Source organism: Oncorhynchus kisutch, linkage group LG14 (genome assembly GCF_002021735.2).
Source record: "Oncorhynchus kisutch isolate 150728-3 linkage group LG14, Okis_V2, whole genome shotgun sequence".
Lineage (NCBI taxonomy): Eukaryota > Metazoa > Chordata > Actinopteri > Salmoniformes > Salmonidae > Oncorhynchus > Oncorhynchus kisutch.
This window is the reverse complement of record NC_034187.2, coordinates 41,734,278-41,752,651: the sequence shown is the minus strand read 5'-3', so window position 1 is coordinate 41,752,651 and position 18,374 is coordinate 41,734,278. Positions and strand designations below refer to the sequence as shown.

At 42.2% G+C, this 18,374-nt stretch overlaps 1 protein-coding gene across 2 annotated transcripts; it reads left to right on the top strand.

The window, feature by feature from the left end:
* The first annotated feature begins 1,654 nt into the window (after positions 1 to 1,654).
* Positions 1,655 to 18,151, top strand: grhl3 (grainyhead-like transcription factor 3). 2 transcript variants are annotated; one of them, XM_020470367.2, is made up of 15 exons: positions 1,655 to 1,876; positions 5,163 to 5,274; positions 5,376 to 5,440; positions 6,263 to 6,539; positions 6,738 to 6,826; positions 7,066 to 7,216; positions 7,872 to 7,983; positions 8,283 to 8,377; positions 10,550 to 10,708; positions 10,882 to 10,963; positions 11,494 to 11,624; positions 12,708 to 12,834; positions 13,030 to 13,115; positions 13,253 to 13,317; positions 16,730 to 18,151. In XM_020470367.2, the coding sequence occupies exons 1-15, from the start codon at positions 1,860 to 1,862 to the stop codon at positions 16,845 to 16,847; spliced, it is 1,686 nt and encodes a 561-aa protein (XP_020325956.1). In that variant the 5' UTR covers positions 1,655 to 1,859; the 3' UTR covers positions 16,848 to 18,151. The 2 variants fall into 2 exon arrangements, with proteins under 2 accessions (XP_020325956.1, XP_020325957.1); XM_020470368.2 differs by having other exon boundaries at positions 1,656 to 1,876; positions 6,741 to 6,826.
* Positions 18,152 to 18,374: the final 223 nt, after the last annotated feature.

Below are 18,374 nucleotides of genomic sequence, written 5' to 3'. Positions count from 1 at the left end.
GTGGGTTAACTGCCTGTTCAGGGGCAGAACGACAGATTTGTACCTTGTCAGCTCGGGGGTTTGAACACGCAACCTTCCGGTTACTAGTCTAACGCTCTAACCACTAGGCTACGCTGCCGCCCCTATGCCGCCCTTATGCCAGAGTCCGGATCAATTCGATTGTAATTCCATCCATCCATCCATTAATCATATTTATTATGATCTAAAAGGCACAACTGATCCTAAATCTCTAATCTGAGATGCCCATGTGTTGTTGTTTTTGGTTCTTCAGAAAGGAACGGAAAATGTGTGGGTGGATGAGGCCAGTGCACGTTTGCCTGGAGGAGCCTTATCATTGTAACAATCTAAGAAGATCCTTATAGGAACACAGATTTCTGTTGGTAACTCAATTCATAATTCATTGTGAAATAATTGTGAAGAAAGTAAGGTATCATGTAATTTGTATATTGTGGTCTGTGCTGGATGGGCTGATCCCCCTTTCCTATTCATCTGTCATTTAGTTTCCTCTGTAATCACATGGTAATAAGCCTAAAGAAATAAACTACATTCAAAATACAATAATATACAGTACCAGTCAAAAGTTTGGACACGTACACATTCAAGTTTTTTTAATTTTTTTACTGTTTTCTACATTGTAGAATAATAGTGAAGACATCAAAACTATGAAATAACACACATGGAAACATGTATTAATCAAAAAAGTGTTAAACAAATCCAAATATATTTTTGATTTTAGATTCTTCAATGTAGCCACCATTTTTTGGTTACTACATGATTCCATATGTGTTATTTCATCGTTTTGATGTCGTCACTATTATTCTACAATGTAGAAACCTTTGACTGGTACTCTTATGTTTGTGATATTTCCTATTATATGTGAAATATTTTTTTATTTGATTTATTTCACCTTTATTTAAACCAGGTAGGCAAGTTGTGAAAAAGTTTACAATTGCGACCTGGCCAAGATAAAGTAAAGATGTAATGCTTTTGAGAGTTATGAACTCTTAACTCTGATTTCTTTCCAGATTTGAAATAATACGTATTTCCGGTTTATTGAAATGCAAAATTCAAACCAGAAAAAATTCGAGCCTAATTCTAAAAATGTAAATCAGCAAATGTTTTTTTGTAAACTATTGCAGAAATTCACTAAGCACATGAAAAGGAGTTTCTTTATAGGGAACATATTCTAATGTTTATTATGTGCCTTTTGTGGATAATTCAATATGCAATGTAACACATCCTTACAAATCCTACCCAAATATAAAGTATTGAACCGCTACTCCCAACTACTCCCATCAAATAGTTTTGCCAATGATAATTACAAACACAAGGGCACCAAAACCACCAGTTGAAATTTCACAACACCGTAGACTCAGAGAGAGAAAGTAATGATACTGAATTAACGTTACCATTTTAAAGCCTAGTTCCTGCAAAAACTGTTTGGTTTATCACTCTAAATAAGAAGCATTTCACACCTTGGAGAAGCCAATCTCACTATTTTCTTTAACTCTCAATGAGATGCGTGAAACGCTGCCCAGCATTGTCCTGCTAAGTACCCACCACTCACACCTGGTTTCTCACCAGCACTGAAACAGTTAACCCATCTACACCTGTCCTATCAGGCACCTGTCTCCAGAGCCCTCGGCCAATCAGGAGTGAGTGAGGAAAGCTACCTGTCGGCATGAAATAAATGTTGGGAGCCAATGTGGGCAGGAATCAAACAAGCTCACTCAGCGGGACAAGTCTGCATCTCTCTGCTAAGACTGACTGACAGCCTTTCACAAGAACACACAAACACATACACACTAGAGGAGACTTTACCTAAAGAAGCCTGAGATCTACTGTCTTGGAAAGGAGTCATGACCAAAGAGATTGAGTAAGTTGACCATTTCTTCTGTGACATGCTATGTTTCATGGGGTTGGAGTTGGTGTTTCATGCTAGAATGTGTTATTTAAGGGAAATGTGTTTGGACTTGTAATAATTCATTTTATTTAAACGCTTTTAACAAAACCCAAAGTCACTTTATATACACAAGAAAATCAGCAGGATAAAAATAGTTAAAATCACATGTTAAAATAAGTAAGTATATAAACGAACACTAAACATGATGACAGACTAATCAGGGAGAACACTAAACATGATGACAGACTAACCATGGAGAACACTAAACAGGATGGCAGACTAACCATGGAGAACACTAAACAGGATGACAGACTAACCAGGGAGAACACTAAACAGGATGACAGACTAACCATGGAGAACACTAAACAGGATGACAGACTAACCAGGGAGAACACTAAACAGGATGACAGACTAACCATGGAGAACACTAAACAGGATGACAGACTAACCAGGGAGAACACTAAACAGGATGACAGACTAACCAGGGAGAACACGAAACATGATGACAGACTAACCAGGGAGAACACGAAACATGATGACAGACTAACCAGGGAGAACACTAAACAGGATGACAGACTAACCATGGAGAACACTAAACATGATGACAGACTAAACATGGAGAACACTAAACAGGATGACAGACTAACCAGGGAGAACACGAAACATGATGACAGACTAACCAGGGAGAACACGAAACATGATGACAGACTAACCATGGAGAACACTAAACATGATGACAGACTAACCATGGAGAACACTAAACAGGATGACAGACTAACCATGGAGAACACTAAACATGATGACAGACCAACCAGGGAGAACAATAAACAGGATGACAGACTAACCAGGGAGAACACGAAACAGGATGACAGACTAACCAGGGAGAACACTAAACAGGATGACAGACTAACCAGGGAGAACACGAAACATGATGACAGAAAGTGAACTAAATAGACGACAGAGAATTCGGGTTAGCAGGTGTGAAGAGCTGTGTCTTTTAGTGTGGACTTGAATTTATGTATGGATTGCGAGGTTCTGACATGGAGAGGGAGGGACTTCCAGAGTTGCACTGCTAAAAGCCCAGTCCTCCATGGAGCGGAGACTGGCGCGAGGGATGGTGACGAGGCCAGTGTCAGAGGAGCGCAGTGAACAGGTGGTAGTGTAGGGGTGCAGGAGGTCAGTAAGGTATGTGGGCGCCAGTCCAAGTGCTTAAGTGCTTTGTAGGTGAGCAATTTGATGAGGGCGATGTGGTCCCAAGGACTGGTTTTGTGTGAGGACCCGTGCAGCGGTATTTTGATATGTTGAAGTCTGTCCCGTGTTTTGGCGGGGAGCCTGTAGAGAATGGCGTGGCAGGAATCCAAGTGTGATAAAAAATTAAAAATAAACCGTGAATGAAGGTTTCAACAATGGGGTCAGTGAGCGGGGGTCTGAGTCGTGAGATGTTATTGAGTTGGAAGAAGTCTGATGTTGGTGATGTTCCCGGATGTAGTCAAGTGTATTGGTTGGTTAGAATGACAAATGTAAGGCCTTTGGCTGAAACTGCTGTTGATTCTGCAACATTCTCCCCTCCTCTTATAATTTTCATCTAAACTTTTCTGCCGAGAGCCAGAATAGAAAATTAATGCAAGCGTTGACTTGTTCATTCATCTTCTGTTGTACAGTAGTTTGAGCCACTTAGACTTCCAGAGAGAGGGTGAGAAATCAGGCACTCGGGCCCCCCTTCTCTTTCTCTCTTTACATTGTGTAATGAGACCCCCATGTGAAAGGTGTGTTTTTAGAAAAGTGTGTGTCAGGTTTCTCCATTTTATATTTGACATTCTCTCTCTCCTCGCTATGTTGTGAATTTAAGCCGGCTCATGATTTAAACTGGCCTTGTCCATAAGCCGTGTTGACACTAACCCAGGGGGTACAACACACAATGGGGGAGAGAGAAACGGGTATCCCCCGAATGTGTTAGAGGGGCTGGTTAATGACAATGTGTAATGAGTTGAATTACATAACAGTGTAGTAGTGAAACTCTAGACCGGGATTCTCTATTGTAACATCTGTATTGAGCATTATATAGGGAAAGGAGAGTAGCTAATGAGATATTGTGGTGTTATAGTGTACTGAGGTGAGTGAGCGTACAGGGAGAGACTGGTGTATCTTAGAACAGTGGTGGGTTGCAGTTTTGAGATGAAGCATTTTACTAAACAGTTGTATGGAATTATATAAGACGTATAGGTGATCACACAGTCTTATTTGATGCTAATATACCTTATTGTGACAGTCATTAAGAGTTTGGGTTGGAATCGTAACAGCTTAGGTATTTTTCTTGCCATTCTCCCTCTCTCCTAATCAAACATAGTCGGCTGTCAATGCCTGGAGTCTTCCTCTGTTGTTTTGCACATGATGTGGTAGCCCATAGGTAAATCTGCACTGTTTGCATGCTGGCCATTTCAGGGCAACTTACAGGAGAATGCTTATCCCATTCCCAGTAGCCAGGAAATTCCCAAAACAAATCTTGCTTTTCTCTCTGTTTATCCTGGTCTGAGGAGTAACTCATCCTTCCCCCAAATCCCTTGTTTTGTTTCTGGCCTTTTGGCAATATTGAAACCCAGGGACTGGCTGCAGTCAGTTGACCAGACTTTTTTTCCCCAACAAATGGACTATTCAATGTACATACTATACTCAGAGCGAGAGACCACCATTTATTCCTTTTTTTACTCCCAGGTGAGCATTCTGGTCCTGAAATGTTTACTTTAGAAATCGTTATATGTTCCTAGGAAGGGAAAGGCTCAAATCAAATAAGTTGTTTCTTTCTTTCCTAAAAAAACAAACACCATACAGTTCTGAGGTAACTTGATCATTTTGAGGTCATACAAGGCATGTTTGTGTGTACATGAGCTCTTGGCCCCTGGCATGTTGAACTTCTCTGACACTTGCAGCCAAATATGATTAAGATCTGTGGTTTTGCAATCGAAACCCTCCAGAGGCAGGTATGTGCAGTGCTTAAGGTTGTTATTAGCATGCAGATGATCACACCATAAAGCCCTTGCATTTCTAATACACCGGTAAAGAGGCACTTCTATAGCCAAAACATGATCATTGTTGCCTATCTAATATATTATTGTATTATTTTTTAAAAGAAGAGGAATTTAATGACTAAATCCTTCACTGTAATGCCACATTCTGAATGGGAAGCCTACCATTTTGACCTGTAATAAAACTATAATGTAAGTTTATTCATGTGATGTTTCTCCTGGCCTGTTTGCTGCAGGACTCTGGGACTGGTCCTTCAGAACGAGAGCTTCAACTACCAGCGCTACAATAACTACAGCATGGACTCCTGGGCCTACACAGATAGCCTACTCGCATACGACCAGTGCAAGGTAACTGTGTGTCTGTGTGTTATACCACCTGTTCAACTTTGAGTCCTGTGTATAGATATTGTGCTGTATCAGTACTCACGGTTGTTGTTTCACTTTCACAGACACCCAAAGAGCAGAAGATGGTTGCATGCAGCCGAGGCAGTAGTATGTACAAGCCATCAGAGAGGTAAGATTGACTTCTGAGCAATTATTAACACTACCAAGAGTATGACCTTGATTGAGAGAGCCACCTGTCAATCTAGGGAGAGAGGCACTAAAGGGGTGTGCTTATGGCACAGATAAGGGGTAAAGGGATTTTAAGTGGTTGCCGGGTGGTATTAGGAGTTCCCATGTCATGAAGTCAAGCCCATTGACATGGAGTCAAGCGGTAGAGGCAGGGCAGGGCTTTGGTGAGGTTAGAGTTGGGTGAGCTGGTGGCTAATCCCCATGTCAAACAGAGCCCCAAGGGATTATGGGCCGTGGTACACCTCCTTCTCATCATTCTCCTCCCTCCCCCGAACAAAACTCTGACTCACAAAGGAGGAGAAGCAGCCCCAGCTCTGCCGCTCTCTCACCCTCTCTTTTGTCTGGGTTGAAAAATGGCCATCGGTGGGGCACGCTGTTGTCCCGTCAAACACACCCATCAGTCCCACAGAGAAACTTATAGAAAGAGAGAAAACATTCCAGGATTAGGCCGTAAACAGTTCCTGCCCAGCTCTGTTTAGTTCACTTTCAGTAGCATTGTGTGCTTAGTGGACTCTGAGAACTAAATTGGCTTTATTCATGTTTTATTGACTTTGACGCCTATTTTTACAGTCTGTAATTGTGTGCATGTGTGCTGCTATATCTGCTACTGTATAAAAGAGCTGGAGTTTATTTGAAGGAAGGAAGTACCTTTGACAATCAGTGTTTCGCGCGAGAGTACTATTTGTCAAACAACCCCATTGATTTCATTGAGTGTCAATCGAAGGGGTGGCGAACTAAACTCCTCCCCCTTCCCCCAATCCAGGACTATGATTGGCTCCTCCCCCGAGCTGGTCTCCCTGGAGACGCCAGCAAACATTATGAAGCTGCTGTCCGAGAACATTTCCTCCAACCATCCCCAGGAGGCGCTGGAGCTGAACAGCAAGCTGTCACCCCTCTGTCCCCCCTCTGTCCCCCAAAACCCTCTCCCTCTCACTCCCAGTGCCGACACCTACCACAAGCAGGTCATCAACAACATCTTCGACTCCTTGCTCTCCCAGAAGTGGCCCACAGAGACAGCCTTCCCTGAGGCCACCACTGAGGTAAGCTTACAGCACCAAGAAGAGTAGCCATCTTGTTTTTTTGTCTAAATCACAACTGGTGTTGTCCTTTGTACATTTTCATCTCTGGCAATGTCTCATCTTCCCCTTTACTTCTAGTTACCCTCCCTCCATCTCTCTCTTTCTTTTTGTCCTTTTCATATTCCCTCTTCTCACATTTTGTCTTGTGTCACCCTGAAGCAGACTCTACCCTACAGCGATCCCTTTGCCGAGCAGCACAGCCCAGTTTACTCTGACTCTTACAGCAAATCCCCTCCAGAGAGATACAGGTAGCTATTTGCCCCCCGAGAATCAGATCAAATTATGACACCTGTGTGATGACTTCAAAGTCATCACGTCAGCTTGAACACTGAACTATTGTACGCCCAGTATCGCTAATACTTATTAGGCTAAAGATAATGAATATAATTGAGCTGTGTATAAATTATAAAGCAATGGGGGGTAAAATTCCAATAGCAAAGCATAATGCTGTGCACTGACATTCTTCTCTGTTCTTTTCTGTCTCCAGGAACACTTTCCAGTTCATTCTGGGAGCCCCTCAAGCCATGCAGCACAAGTCGCCCGAGCTGCCCATGGTTTACCTCAACAAGGGCCAGTTCTACCCCATCTCCCTTCAGGGGGTGGACAGCTCAGCCAGTCTGATCCCCAACAAAGTCAAGGTGAGTCGAGCTTTGATGACATCACCCATGAACATTTCCTCTATCCATAGGATGTTCTGTCTGACACAACCCCAGTGAAAGTATGTTCCTTAGGAATCTCCTGAGAGAAAAATATATATCTAGGTTCAACATTGTTGACTGTCTGAACCAAGTTGGGGTGGGAAACCTTTTTCTCTCTTTCTGTGATGAGTGATTTCGGGTTTGGAGTTCCGCCAGGCACAGTACTCGGGCCATTGCATATTTAGTCTGGCGGGGCCAAACCCAATGCATGTCAGCCAGTTAGTCAGGCCCTGAGTTCTTTGTGACTAAGTCAGAAGGAGAACAGGGGGAGAGGTGTGGTGCCAACGGCCTGGGTGACAACCCTCTCTTTTGTCAAGTAAAAAGAGAGCACACACAAGCCCTGCTAATAGTTGGTGACAATACCAGGAGAGAATTGAGGATTTTGAATTATGATAACAGGGCCTGATGTCTGAATAAAACGTGCCCAGTTGTGCCTTTCTCAAAGTCGACGACGCACCAACAAAGACGTATAACCTACACAAAATGTACCTTGTCTGATGGCTCTCTCTCTCTCTCTCTCTCTCTCGCTCTTTCTCTCTTTCCCTATTTTCTTTTCTTTCTCTCTCTCTCTTTGTTTGTGGCTCTCTTTCTCCAGACGGTGGTCATGGCGGTGTTTGAGAACGACAAGAGCGCAGAGATTCAGCTGAGGTGCTGGAATCACTGGCACGCACGGCAGCCGACCGTTAAGCAGAGAGTCATTGACATCGGTATGACACCGCAACTTTGACCGTCTACACACAAACACATGTACAGTATAGAAACAGACAGTTACAAGGCTTTCCCCGTTGTCTTCTCTGAAGAATGTCATGGATAAATGCCATAGGTCAACATCTACAACAACAAATGACACTGACTGGAAGATTTTTTGCATGTTGTTTTTGTTGTTGCTTTTTGTAAGCCTGTATCTATTCTGAGCAGATAACCACTTCAATGAAAGACAATAACAATTCCAATGGTTCCAGAAATTTCTCTGAACTAAATCAATATCTTTCTATGTATCTTCTAGCTGACTACAAAGAGGTATTCAGTGGCATCAGCCACGTGGAAGAGGTGGCCTTCAACGCTTTGTCCTTCATCTGGAACCCCAATGAGGAAGCTAAGGTAAAAGCAGCGAGGAAACTGGAGCAACAGTGGAAAACACGCACACTGGCACTCACACAGATGATGTCGTAACGCTTGGCGCACCCCTATTATGTACCTAGCCACGCTACCCATTGAGCTGAAATGGGGCGATGAAGGAGCGCTGAGGGTTGGGAGGGGAGGAATCCCTGGCATGCGGCTGCCCCGGTGCAAGGGAAGAGCGTCACGTCGAGAGCGCTTACTGCAATCTGCTCACTGCCCCCCAGGGCATAAGGGTGGGGCAATAAAACTCACTGCAGGTGAGGGAGAGAGAATGAGAATGAGAAAGAGAAGGGAAAGGACGGGTTGGAAGGAATGAGAGAGAAAAACTCCTTTTAATAAACACGGAAGGCACTTGTTGTCACAACCATCCCTTTCCACTCCTGGCCCCTCACAATAGTATGTTCAAATCAATGCCTCTCATATCCTAACACCTTACCAAGACCCAACCAGTGTGGAAACATTCTAGACTTTTCTGCTATGCTGTACCTCTGTACATTTGTCCACATTGGAGGGGGTTTACAATCCAAAAAGGTGTCATTACACCATGTGTCCATAGAGTTCTAGTGTTTGTTTTGTAAAAAAAAAAAAGCGAATTGTGTCAACGCCACCAATGTTCCTTATAGGAAACATCGCTGCACTCTATACTCTTCTGTAAACTGGTTATCTCTATATACCTGTCGCAAGGCCCACTGGTTGATGCTTATTTACATTTTAGGCCTCACTCCCCCCTATCTGAGATATCTACTGCAGCCCTCATCCTCCACATACAACACCCGTTCTGCCAGTCACATTCTGTTAAAGGTCCCCAAAGCACACACATCCCTGGGTCGCTCCTTCGCTGCAGCTAGTGCTTGGAACGAGCTGCAACAAACACTCAAACTGGACAGTTTTATCTTAATCTCTTCATTGAAAGACTCAATCATGGACACTCTTACTGACAGTTGTGGCTGCTTTGTGTGACATATTGTTGTCTCTAACTTCTTGCCCTTTGTGCTGTTGTCTGTACCCAATCATGTTTGTACCATGTTTTGTGCTGCTACCATGTTGTTGCTACCATGTTGTTGTTATGTTGTGTTGCTACCATGCTGTGTTGTCATGTGTCGCTGCCTTGCTATGTTGTTGTCTTAGGTCTCTCTTTATGTAGTGTTGTGTTGTCTCTCTTGTCGTGATGTGTGTTTTGTCCTATATTTTATTTATTTTATTTTTAATCCCAGCCCCCGTCCCCGCAGATGGCTTTTTGCCTTTTGGTAGGCCGTCACTGTAAATAAGAATTTGTTCTTAACTGACTTGCTTAGTTAAATGAAGGTTAAAAAAAAGATTTTTAAGGTTCCAAATATCTGTGCAAGGACCTTTAACCTTTTACTGCAGGGGGCTAAATCAGGGTCACACAGAGTGCTTCTTGGTAGTCTTAAACAAATCTACAGTGAAACAAAATATACACCTCTCACACATGGTTATGGGCCTACAAAAAAGAAGACACCTGTACCATTTAAAAAAAATATATATTTCACCTTTATTTAACCAGGTAGGCAAGTTGAGAACAAGTTCTCATTTACAATTGCGACCTGGCCAAGATAAAGCAAAGCAGTTCGACACATATAACGACACAGAGTTACACATGGAGTAAAACAAACAGAGTCAATAATACAGTATAAACAAGTCTATATATGATGTGAGCAAATGAGGTGAGATAAGGGAGGTAAAGGCAAAAAAAGGCCATGGTGGCAAAGTAAATACAATATAGCAAGTAAAACACTGGAATGGTAGATCTCCAGTGGAAGAATGTGCAAAGTAGAAATGAAAATAATGGTGTGCAAAGGAGCAAAATAAATAAATAAAATAAATACAGTAGGGAAAGAGGCAGTTGTTTGGGCTAATGTCAGATATAGAGTTGAAATGTATTCCATGTTGAGTTTGCATCCCAATATTACACTTTACACACATCAGAGAAGACTGAAATATAGCAAAACCGTTTGACATCGATACACCGTATTTTCTGCGGCTTTAAAAAAATAATGTTCATTCATAATGAATAACATTTCACCCATGAGGCCACTAGGTCATTTGACAGGGCAGCAAAACTGTTCTAGAAAGTTCCAATTCAACTGTTGTCTGATACCCTGTGTAACCCTCTTCTTCTCTCTCCTCCAGGTGTACATTGGCATTAACTCTCTGAGCACAGACTTCTCCTCTCAGAAGGGAGTGAAGGGGCTTCCTCTCAACCTCCAGATCGACACATATGACTTCAGCAGCGGCACCAACCGCCTTATCCACAGAGCAGCCTGCCAGGTCAAAATCTTCTGCGATAAGGTCAGTGAAGATCTCTATCCACTGTGCTAGCTATGCTCATCCATGACATAAAAATAGTTTGTGTTGTTGTTGTTTGTTTTTAAAGAAATGCACCTGTTGTACGGCTGACTCATTTGTTAAATGAGGAGTAAAAGTGTCAGAGTGGAGCTTTGACCATCTGTCTTTTTCCTCAGGGTGCAGAGAGGAAGATGAGGGATGAAGAGAGGAAAAGGAGCAAGAGGAGAGTCAAGACCATCATTGACTCAAGCAACAACAGTAAGTCTACCTCAGGATCTTATTACTAATATAATGACAGCCTACTACATCCACCAACAAAATAATCCACCGATACATCATGTTGTGTGCCAGAACATGCAAATAAGGAATTTAATTACAGTTTGGGTATCTTTCATCAGTTTGTTTTTATCGTGAAGCTTGGCCTTCCCAAGTCCAATTCAACTCCATTGCGTGATTGAAAATGTACTCTGACTAGATCAGCAGTGGAGCAAGACACCAACCCAAGCAAGAAATTACATCCTGTATTTTAAGTCTGTGATTGTAATTTAACAACTCATGGGTTTCTAACAAAATTTAGAATTTGGGGATTTAGCCCCATTTGTATGAATAGCATCCGACTCTTTCTTAAAGAGAATAACTAGTGGTGCATTACAATGTCATAGAGCCAGTTTCCGACACTCAGGTAAACCTTACTCATAGACTAAAGAGCACCGGGTAAACCAGTCCTTTATACCTTAGGCCAGTCTGTAACGCCAATTCTAAACCAGTGTTCTCCTCTCCCTCCTCAGCCAACAAGTCAGTAGTGTCCAGCTCAATGGGAAGTGGCAGCACCTTCTTCAAGACCCTGGAGGACCACGTCACCAACCCTGTCCTCTTCATCCCAGAGATGCACCTCTCCAACATGCAGCGCTGCGGCCTGGTAGGTTCCCTCCCCCCCATCCCTTATCCACTCCGCCTTTATTTTCCTCTCTTCTCTTTTCTCTCTCTCTCTTTTTCTGGGATTGAGGGATCTTGGAGTTCACCACCACAAGAGTGAGTTGAGTCATGTTCCCTGCTTTCCCTGGACTGTAGCTCCAGGCTGACGGCGCACAGAGTGGGGGGGGAAAGGGATAGTGTGGGAAAAAATTTTTTGTGGGAAAAGTGGGTTGGGATGGGAGAGTGAGGAGAGACAGACGCCGAGATCAGACGATCTAATTGGTGGGTCGTTCAGTTTCCTCGACTCGAAACTCGACTCAAGTGTGACTGACACACGGATTAACCTGCGGGGGCTTAGACAAAGACGCACACACACACACACAAGTCCCCCTTTTCAGTGTTGTTGACACAAGCCAGTGGAGGTGGTAAGGGCTGCTGTCCTGACAGGCCTTTAGTTCCCACAGTCTGGGCTTTAGAGAGTGGGGAAGGAGAGTGTGTATGTGCTCAGTATGCCTAGTAAGGTCTGCATGCCAGCCCCTTTCCAGCATTACTTCCCTAGTGTTAATGAACACACACTTATTAGACAGTACGTAGATTATATACATCTTCACAGCTTTAAGAGAGGAAAGCAAGGTAGAGATGTGACCTAATTCAGGCTAAAGGTGAAGGGGGTACCTTGCATTTTGGAGGTGGGGGGTGGGTTGCAAGACTTGAGTATCGTAAATCATTCCATCGCTCAAAGAAAATGTCTTCGATAACTTTCTTAGAAAAGGTCAGCTTCTTTAGAGGGGAGCGACATCAACATGTAAAAGAGTCTGGAAATGTTCTGTTCTATAATATACAATGTGACTCGCTGACCGGTTGTGAGACAAACATCTCTGCACGTCAGACAAACGTCTTGTCTGGAACCTTTTATCTGTCTGCATCTGCGTCACCATTCATGTGCACATCGACAGATTTGTGATAATAACATTCATACTCATGAGTGTTACAACCATGCAATAACTGGGGATGGGAAATGAAGCAATAATATTCTACGGAGGAGTTGTACCTAATCATTTTACATATCTCCTATTTCTCCGTGTAGGCACCCCCCACAACACTGGAGGAGGTTGAAAAGAGCTCACTGAAGAGACTTTACCCTAATCGACTGGAACAAAGCAATGGTAGCCCACCACCAAGCAAGCAGGCCAGATGCGAGGAGCAGCAGCGAGGTAAAGAAGAATTTCTGAATTGAAAATAATGTACTTCCTGTATTGAAATGGAATTGGCTCAAACCCAAACCTGTTGTACAGACAATACATATAGTATGAGGCAAAGAATAAGTGGTCAATATGCAAAGCAAAGCCCTGCTGTGGTCCTTGTCTGGCACACACAACCTGAAGTATTCTGTTACCTTGTTTTTGCAGTACTCCTGTACGTGAGAACCGAGTCAGAGGAAGTGTTCGATGCTCTCATGCTCAGCAGCCCAACCCTGAAAGGCCTAAGACAAGCGGTAGGTAGTACACTCATGATACTTGTTCCTTCCTTACCCAATCTTGTTGTCATGCTCCAAGCATCTCATCCAGCAACCAGGAGAAGATACCGTGGGAGTTGACCGTGACACTCATCTTTCGTTTGTTCCTTTCTCAGATTTCTGAAAAGTACGCCATGCAACAGGACACCATTGGGAACATCTACAAGAAATGCAAAAGAGGGTAAGTTACTTTTTAAACCAAGGCCCTGCATTGATCTGTGTTTTTATTTTATTTTGGGGGGGTTTACATCAGGAGGAATAAGTGTTAGCATTAGCTATGCTACATAATTACCAATAGTATTAGCATGTAACATTAGCAAGATACAGTAAGTTGAAGGGAAATTGTTTCGGATTTGATTAAAGGAAAACTCCACCCAAAAATAATTAGTCTATTGTTGACATAGTTCCAAAAAGTTTTACTTCATGTTTTCAAGATGCACTATACATACAAAAGTATGTGGACACCCCTTCAAATGAGTGGATTTGGCTTTTTCAGCCACACCTGTTGCTGACGGGTGTATAAAATCGAGCACACAGCCATACAATCTCCATAGACAAATATTGGCAGTAAAATGGCCTTACTGAAGAGCTCAGTGACTTTCAATGTGGCACCGTCATAGGATGCCACATTTCCAACAAGTCAGTTAATCAAATTTCTGCCCTGCTAGAGCTTCCTCGGTCAACTGTAAGTGCTGTTATTGGGAAGTGGAAACGTCTAAGAGCAACAACGTTTCAGCCGCGAATTGGTAGGCCACACAAGTCCACAGTATGGGACTGCCGAGTGCTGAAGCGCGAAAAAATCGCCTGTCCTCGGTTGCAACACCTCAGTACCGAGTTCCCAACTGCCTCTGGAATTGACATCAGCACAAGAACTGTTCTTCGGGAGCTTCATGAAATGGGTTTCCATAAGATCACCATGTGTAATGCCACGTGTCGGCTTGAGTGGTGTAAAGCTTGCAACCATTAGACTCTGGAGCAGTGGAAACACGTTCTCTAGAGGGATAAATCACGCTTCACCATCTGGCAGTCTGATGGACGAATCTGGGTTTGGCGGATGCCAGGAGAACGCATAATGCCAACTGTAAAGTTTGGTGGAGGAGGAATAATCGTCTGGGGCTGTTTTTCAATGTTTGGGCTTAGTTCCAGTGAAAGGAAATCTTAACGCTACAGCATACAATGACATTCTAGATCATTTTGTGCTTTCAACTTTGGCAACAGTTTGAAGAAATCGCTTTCCTGTTTCAGCATGACAATGACCCCCTTGCACAAAGTGAGATCCATAGAGAAATTGTTTGTCGAGACTGGTGTGGAAGAACTTGACTGGCCTGCACAGAATCCTGACCTCAACCCCATCGAACACCTTTGGGATGAATTGGAACACCGATTCCGAGCCAGACCTAATAGCCCAACATCCCGACTTCACTGATGCTCTTGTGGTTGAATGGAAGCAAGTCCCCGCAGCAATGTTCCAACATCTAGTGGACAGCCTTCCCAGAAGAATGAAGGCTGTTATAGCAGCAAAGGGGGACCAACTCCATATTAATGCCTATAATTTAGAAATGAGATGTTCGACGAGCAAACTTTTGGTCATGCAGCATATAACTTTCAAAATACTGAAATCATCCCTGTATAATGCTGCAAAATGCATCATACGGGATGATTTCTGTATTTTGAAAGTTACATATCTTGGTAGGTTGAATCGAAGTTGAATCTTGCTTGAATTTTGGTCTTTCCTCAGTAAGGAAGGCAACTAAAGTTGACAGACCGGCTAGGTGAGCTATCTAGCTCTGTCTCCTGGAATGTGATAATTGCAGCTCTTCCAAAAAACACAGGATGGAAAGATTTTAAAACTAGGCTGGATGAGTCACCCTATTCTTTTACTTTACAGTATTTATGTTCCTCTAATCTGATCTAACCATCCCATAACTACACCAAGAAGTGTTCTGGTCTATTTACTTCAGAGAGTGAAAAGAGGGTGGCACCTTATTGAGCAACAATGTGGAGGCCAGGTGGTTGACATTAAATAGGACTAGCCTTTGAAAAAGAGCTGGTCTCCCTATTGGCAGCATGTCAACCATGAAATTAAATAATGGTGGCCATTTTGTTTTCAATGCTTGCGCCAAAGGCTGTGTCCGAAATCGGTCTTGCCAAATACTTACTAAAATGTCCTACTATGTACTAATTCTACTACATACTATTTAGAATGTACTGTTTAGTAAAAACGAATGCAGTTATCAACAAATATCCACATACTAGGCTCACCCTTCCTGAGAACTTGTCATCTAGTGTGCAATTGCGTTGATTCCCGCCATTTGGTCACAGCGCGTCCACTTATTTCGTTATCGAAGGTCTTTATCAAACACACGCAAGTCTGGAAAGACAATTCTCTTCCTTAATAGTGTGCAGCAAGTTCTACTAGATGAAAAGCAGTAATGAGTATAGCATCCTGGCATTTAAATCTGCAATATGTAACTTTTTGGGCAACCAGATCAAATTCACATAGAAACGTGAAGTATATTGATGTGTCATTCTCATTGAAAGCAAGTCTAAGAAGTGGTAGATCTGTTCTATGTGCACTATTTCTATGGTTCCCGTTCTTAAGTTTAGTTTTTGCATCTTTTTATATTTGGTTTTGTACACCAGCTTCAAAAAGCTGAAAATACAATATTTTTGGTTGTTGAAAAATATATTTCACAGTACTTTAGATGGTACAATGATTCTCTACACTTGCTTGTTGTGTCACATTAACTATTTGAATTTTAGCAACCAGAAAATGGCAGAACTGTTTGTGCATATTGCACCTTTAAACCATACTCGATTTGAGACATTTCGCATACTATAAAACGTACTCATTTCGCATACTATAAAACGTACTCATTTCGCATACTATAAAACGTACTCTTTTCGCATAACTAAAATGCCTTCTATTTAGATGCAAGTATATGTATGCGTATTTGGACGTCACCATAGTCTTTGGGGAACAATTCTGTACTATTCTAATTTTATAGTGTACATCGAAGGTCTTTATGTTTACTGAATAGGTGACATTTCCCTAAGCTTCAGATCTACCACTCGTAGTAAAGTAGGCCTGTTTGTAGGTGTCTTCACACAAGCATTCATACCAATGAAGATGTGTAACTAACATGTTCCGAGGCAGTAATCTGTTGAAGCTGACTTGATGGAGTAGATCACTGTCACCTAGAATGTTGTGTGGTTTATTCTGTCACACTGCCTGAAAGGCTTTAATAACTTTGATTGAAGTTGAGTTTGCCCTGGGGTTTGGATGGAGAACCTAACAGGTTATGTCTCATTCCGCTTATAGTGTTCTATCAGTCCCTTCCCTCCGGGTAGCGTGAGCAGGCAGTTCGCTTGATTATCAACAGAGCTTTACTTACCGTAAAGACGGGTTGCCCTATGGGAAAAGTAGTCTGGCCTGATAAATTGTCTGCAGTGTTGAGGGAATTGTAGGCTTCTCACTCTTTTTGTTTCGTGACTACAAAATGTATCAGCCAGACAGCAGAAAACAGGTCATTTACATAGCATGTTCCCCCCTACAAAGACATTAATCTGTTATTTGTCTGTTTATTTTTCAGGATTTTCGTCAACATGGATGACAACATCATTGAACACTACAGCAACCACTCAGCATTCCTCATAGAGATCTCTGAAATCATGTGCGGTCAGTTCCAGGTCACTCTCATGGAGTTATGAAGAGAGGGGGCGGACATTTTTGATGTTCGGCCCACCCCATTGCAAAGTGTGGCCAATCAAACTGCCTGCCGATTTCAACTTTTTAAGCACTACTCTGTGAGAGACTCGATTGGCTAGCCCAAGATGACAAAGACCAATGAGGCCAAAGAAGACCAGCTACACCCACCATTAGTTCAACCATCGAACCGACTTCAGACCAAGAGCTTTATACCAATGCCAGTCACTTCCTTTGTAAATACAATTTAACCCCCTTATGACTTTTTACTGTAGTATATATTTTATAACAGAGTGATTCTGATGAATTATGCTGTAAATATTTTATGTAAATAGAAATTAATATGACATATGAGTGATAGTATCACCCATTTTCCACAAACATCCAAAGCTATGTATTTCCATTTCAGGAGACATACCGTCCATGTATGCTGTCAACTATTCAAAAAGACTACCATTCTTGCTGCTTTTCATGTACTTATAATTTCTTCCAAGGGATCTCAAGTAATGGGAATGATGCCATTGTGTTGGATTATATATGTTTTTCACTATATTACAGATGTGGGATCTTAATTTGTGCCAGTTTGCTACAGCAGGAAAATAATCCTGCAGCAATAGGGAATGTGAAGTATTATGTGGATTATAATAAATTGACATTTCTGTAGGGGTTGATACATTTTGCATAAGGGAAAATCAAGTGACATTTCTAAGTGGAAGCAAACTTTAAAACCCCTTTTTAAACCTCAAATACACTACGAGTTAAAAATTTCCTGCAATAGGGTGATCAATTAAGATCCTACAACTGTGTATTTCTCTGACCATAATGTTTGCTATTATAGTGCTACCAATAGTATAATGCTGTAGCCTGTTAGTTTCACACCCCAGAATTCTCCAACCAGGGACTTTTTTTAGAACCAAAGTCACACATTTCCCACTTCGGCGAGTCTTGCCTTCACAAAAACCTGAGTGGCCTTCTTTCATAGAGGACTGTACACATTTCTAGGTTGTATTGTAACCATCACATTTTTCCCCTAAGGACCTGTGCCTGAACCACTTGATACCTGATCAACCCCTGTCAAAATCTTTCAGTTGAGTTTACTTGTATGTTTTTGCAACATTTCAATTCTCTATCTATATCCCTGTAATGTATATTATGTTTTTAGCATGGCGACCCTTTTGTATTGATACTCTTCTTAGTTTTTTTTGTTTTTGAAAGAATATAAAAAATATACGAAATAAAATGTTGTCTTTTAGTGGTTTTAGTATGCTAAAGTTTGAAGATGACTTAAAATAAATTCACTCAAATCTTACTGAATGATGACATGATAAGAATACCCTAGACCAGTGCAGGCCTATAGCCTATAGCACAGGCCCTTTCCAGCTAGCACGTAACGTTCTGAGAACTATATGTTTCTTCCAGGTTGGTGAGAACGTGGTTGTCCTATGTTTATTTTGAATACAACCCTCCCACAACATTCTGGGAACCATATGTTTCTTCGGTGGAAATTTCAGTTAGCAGTGTTAAGTCTTATT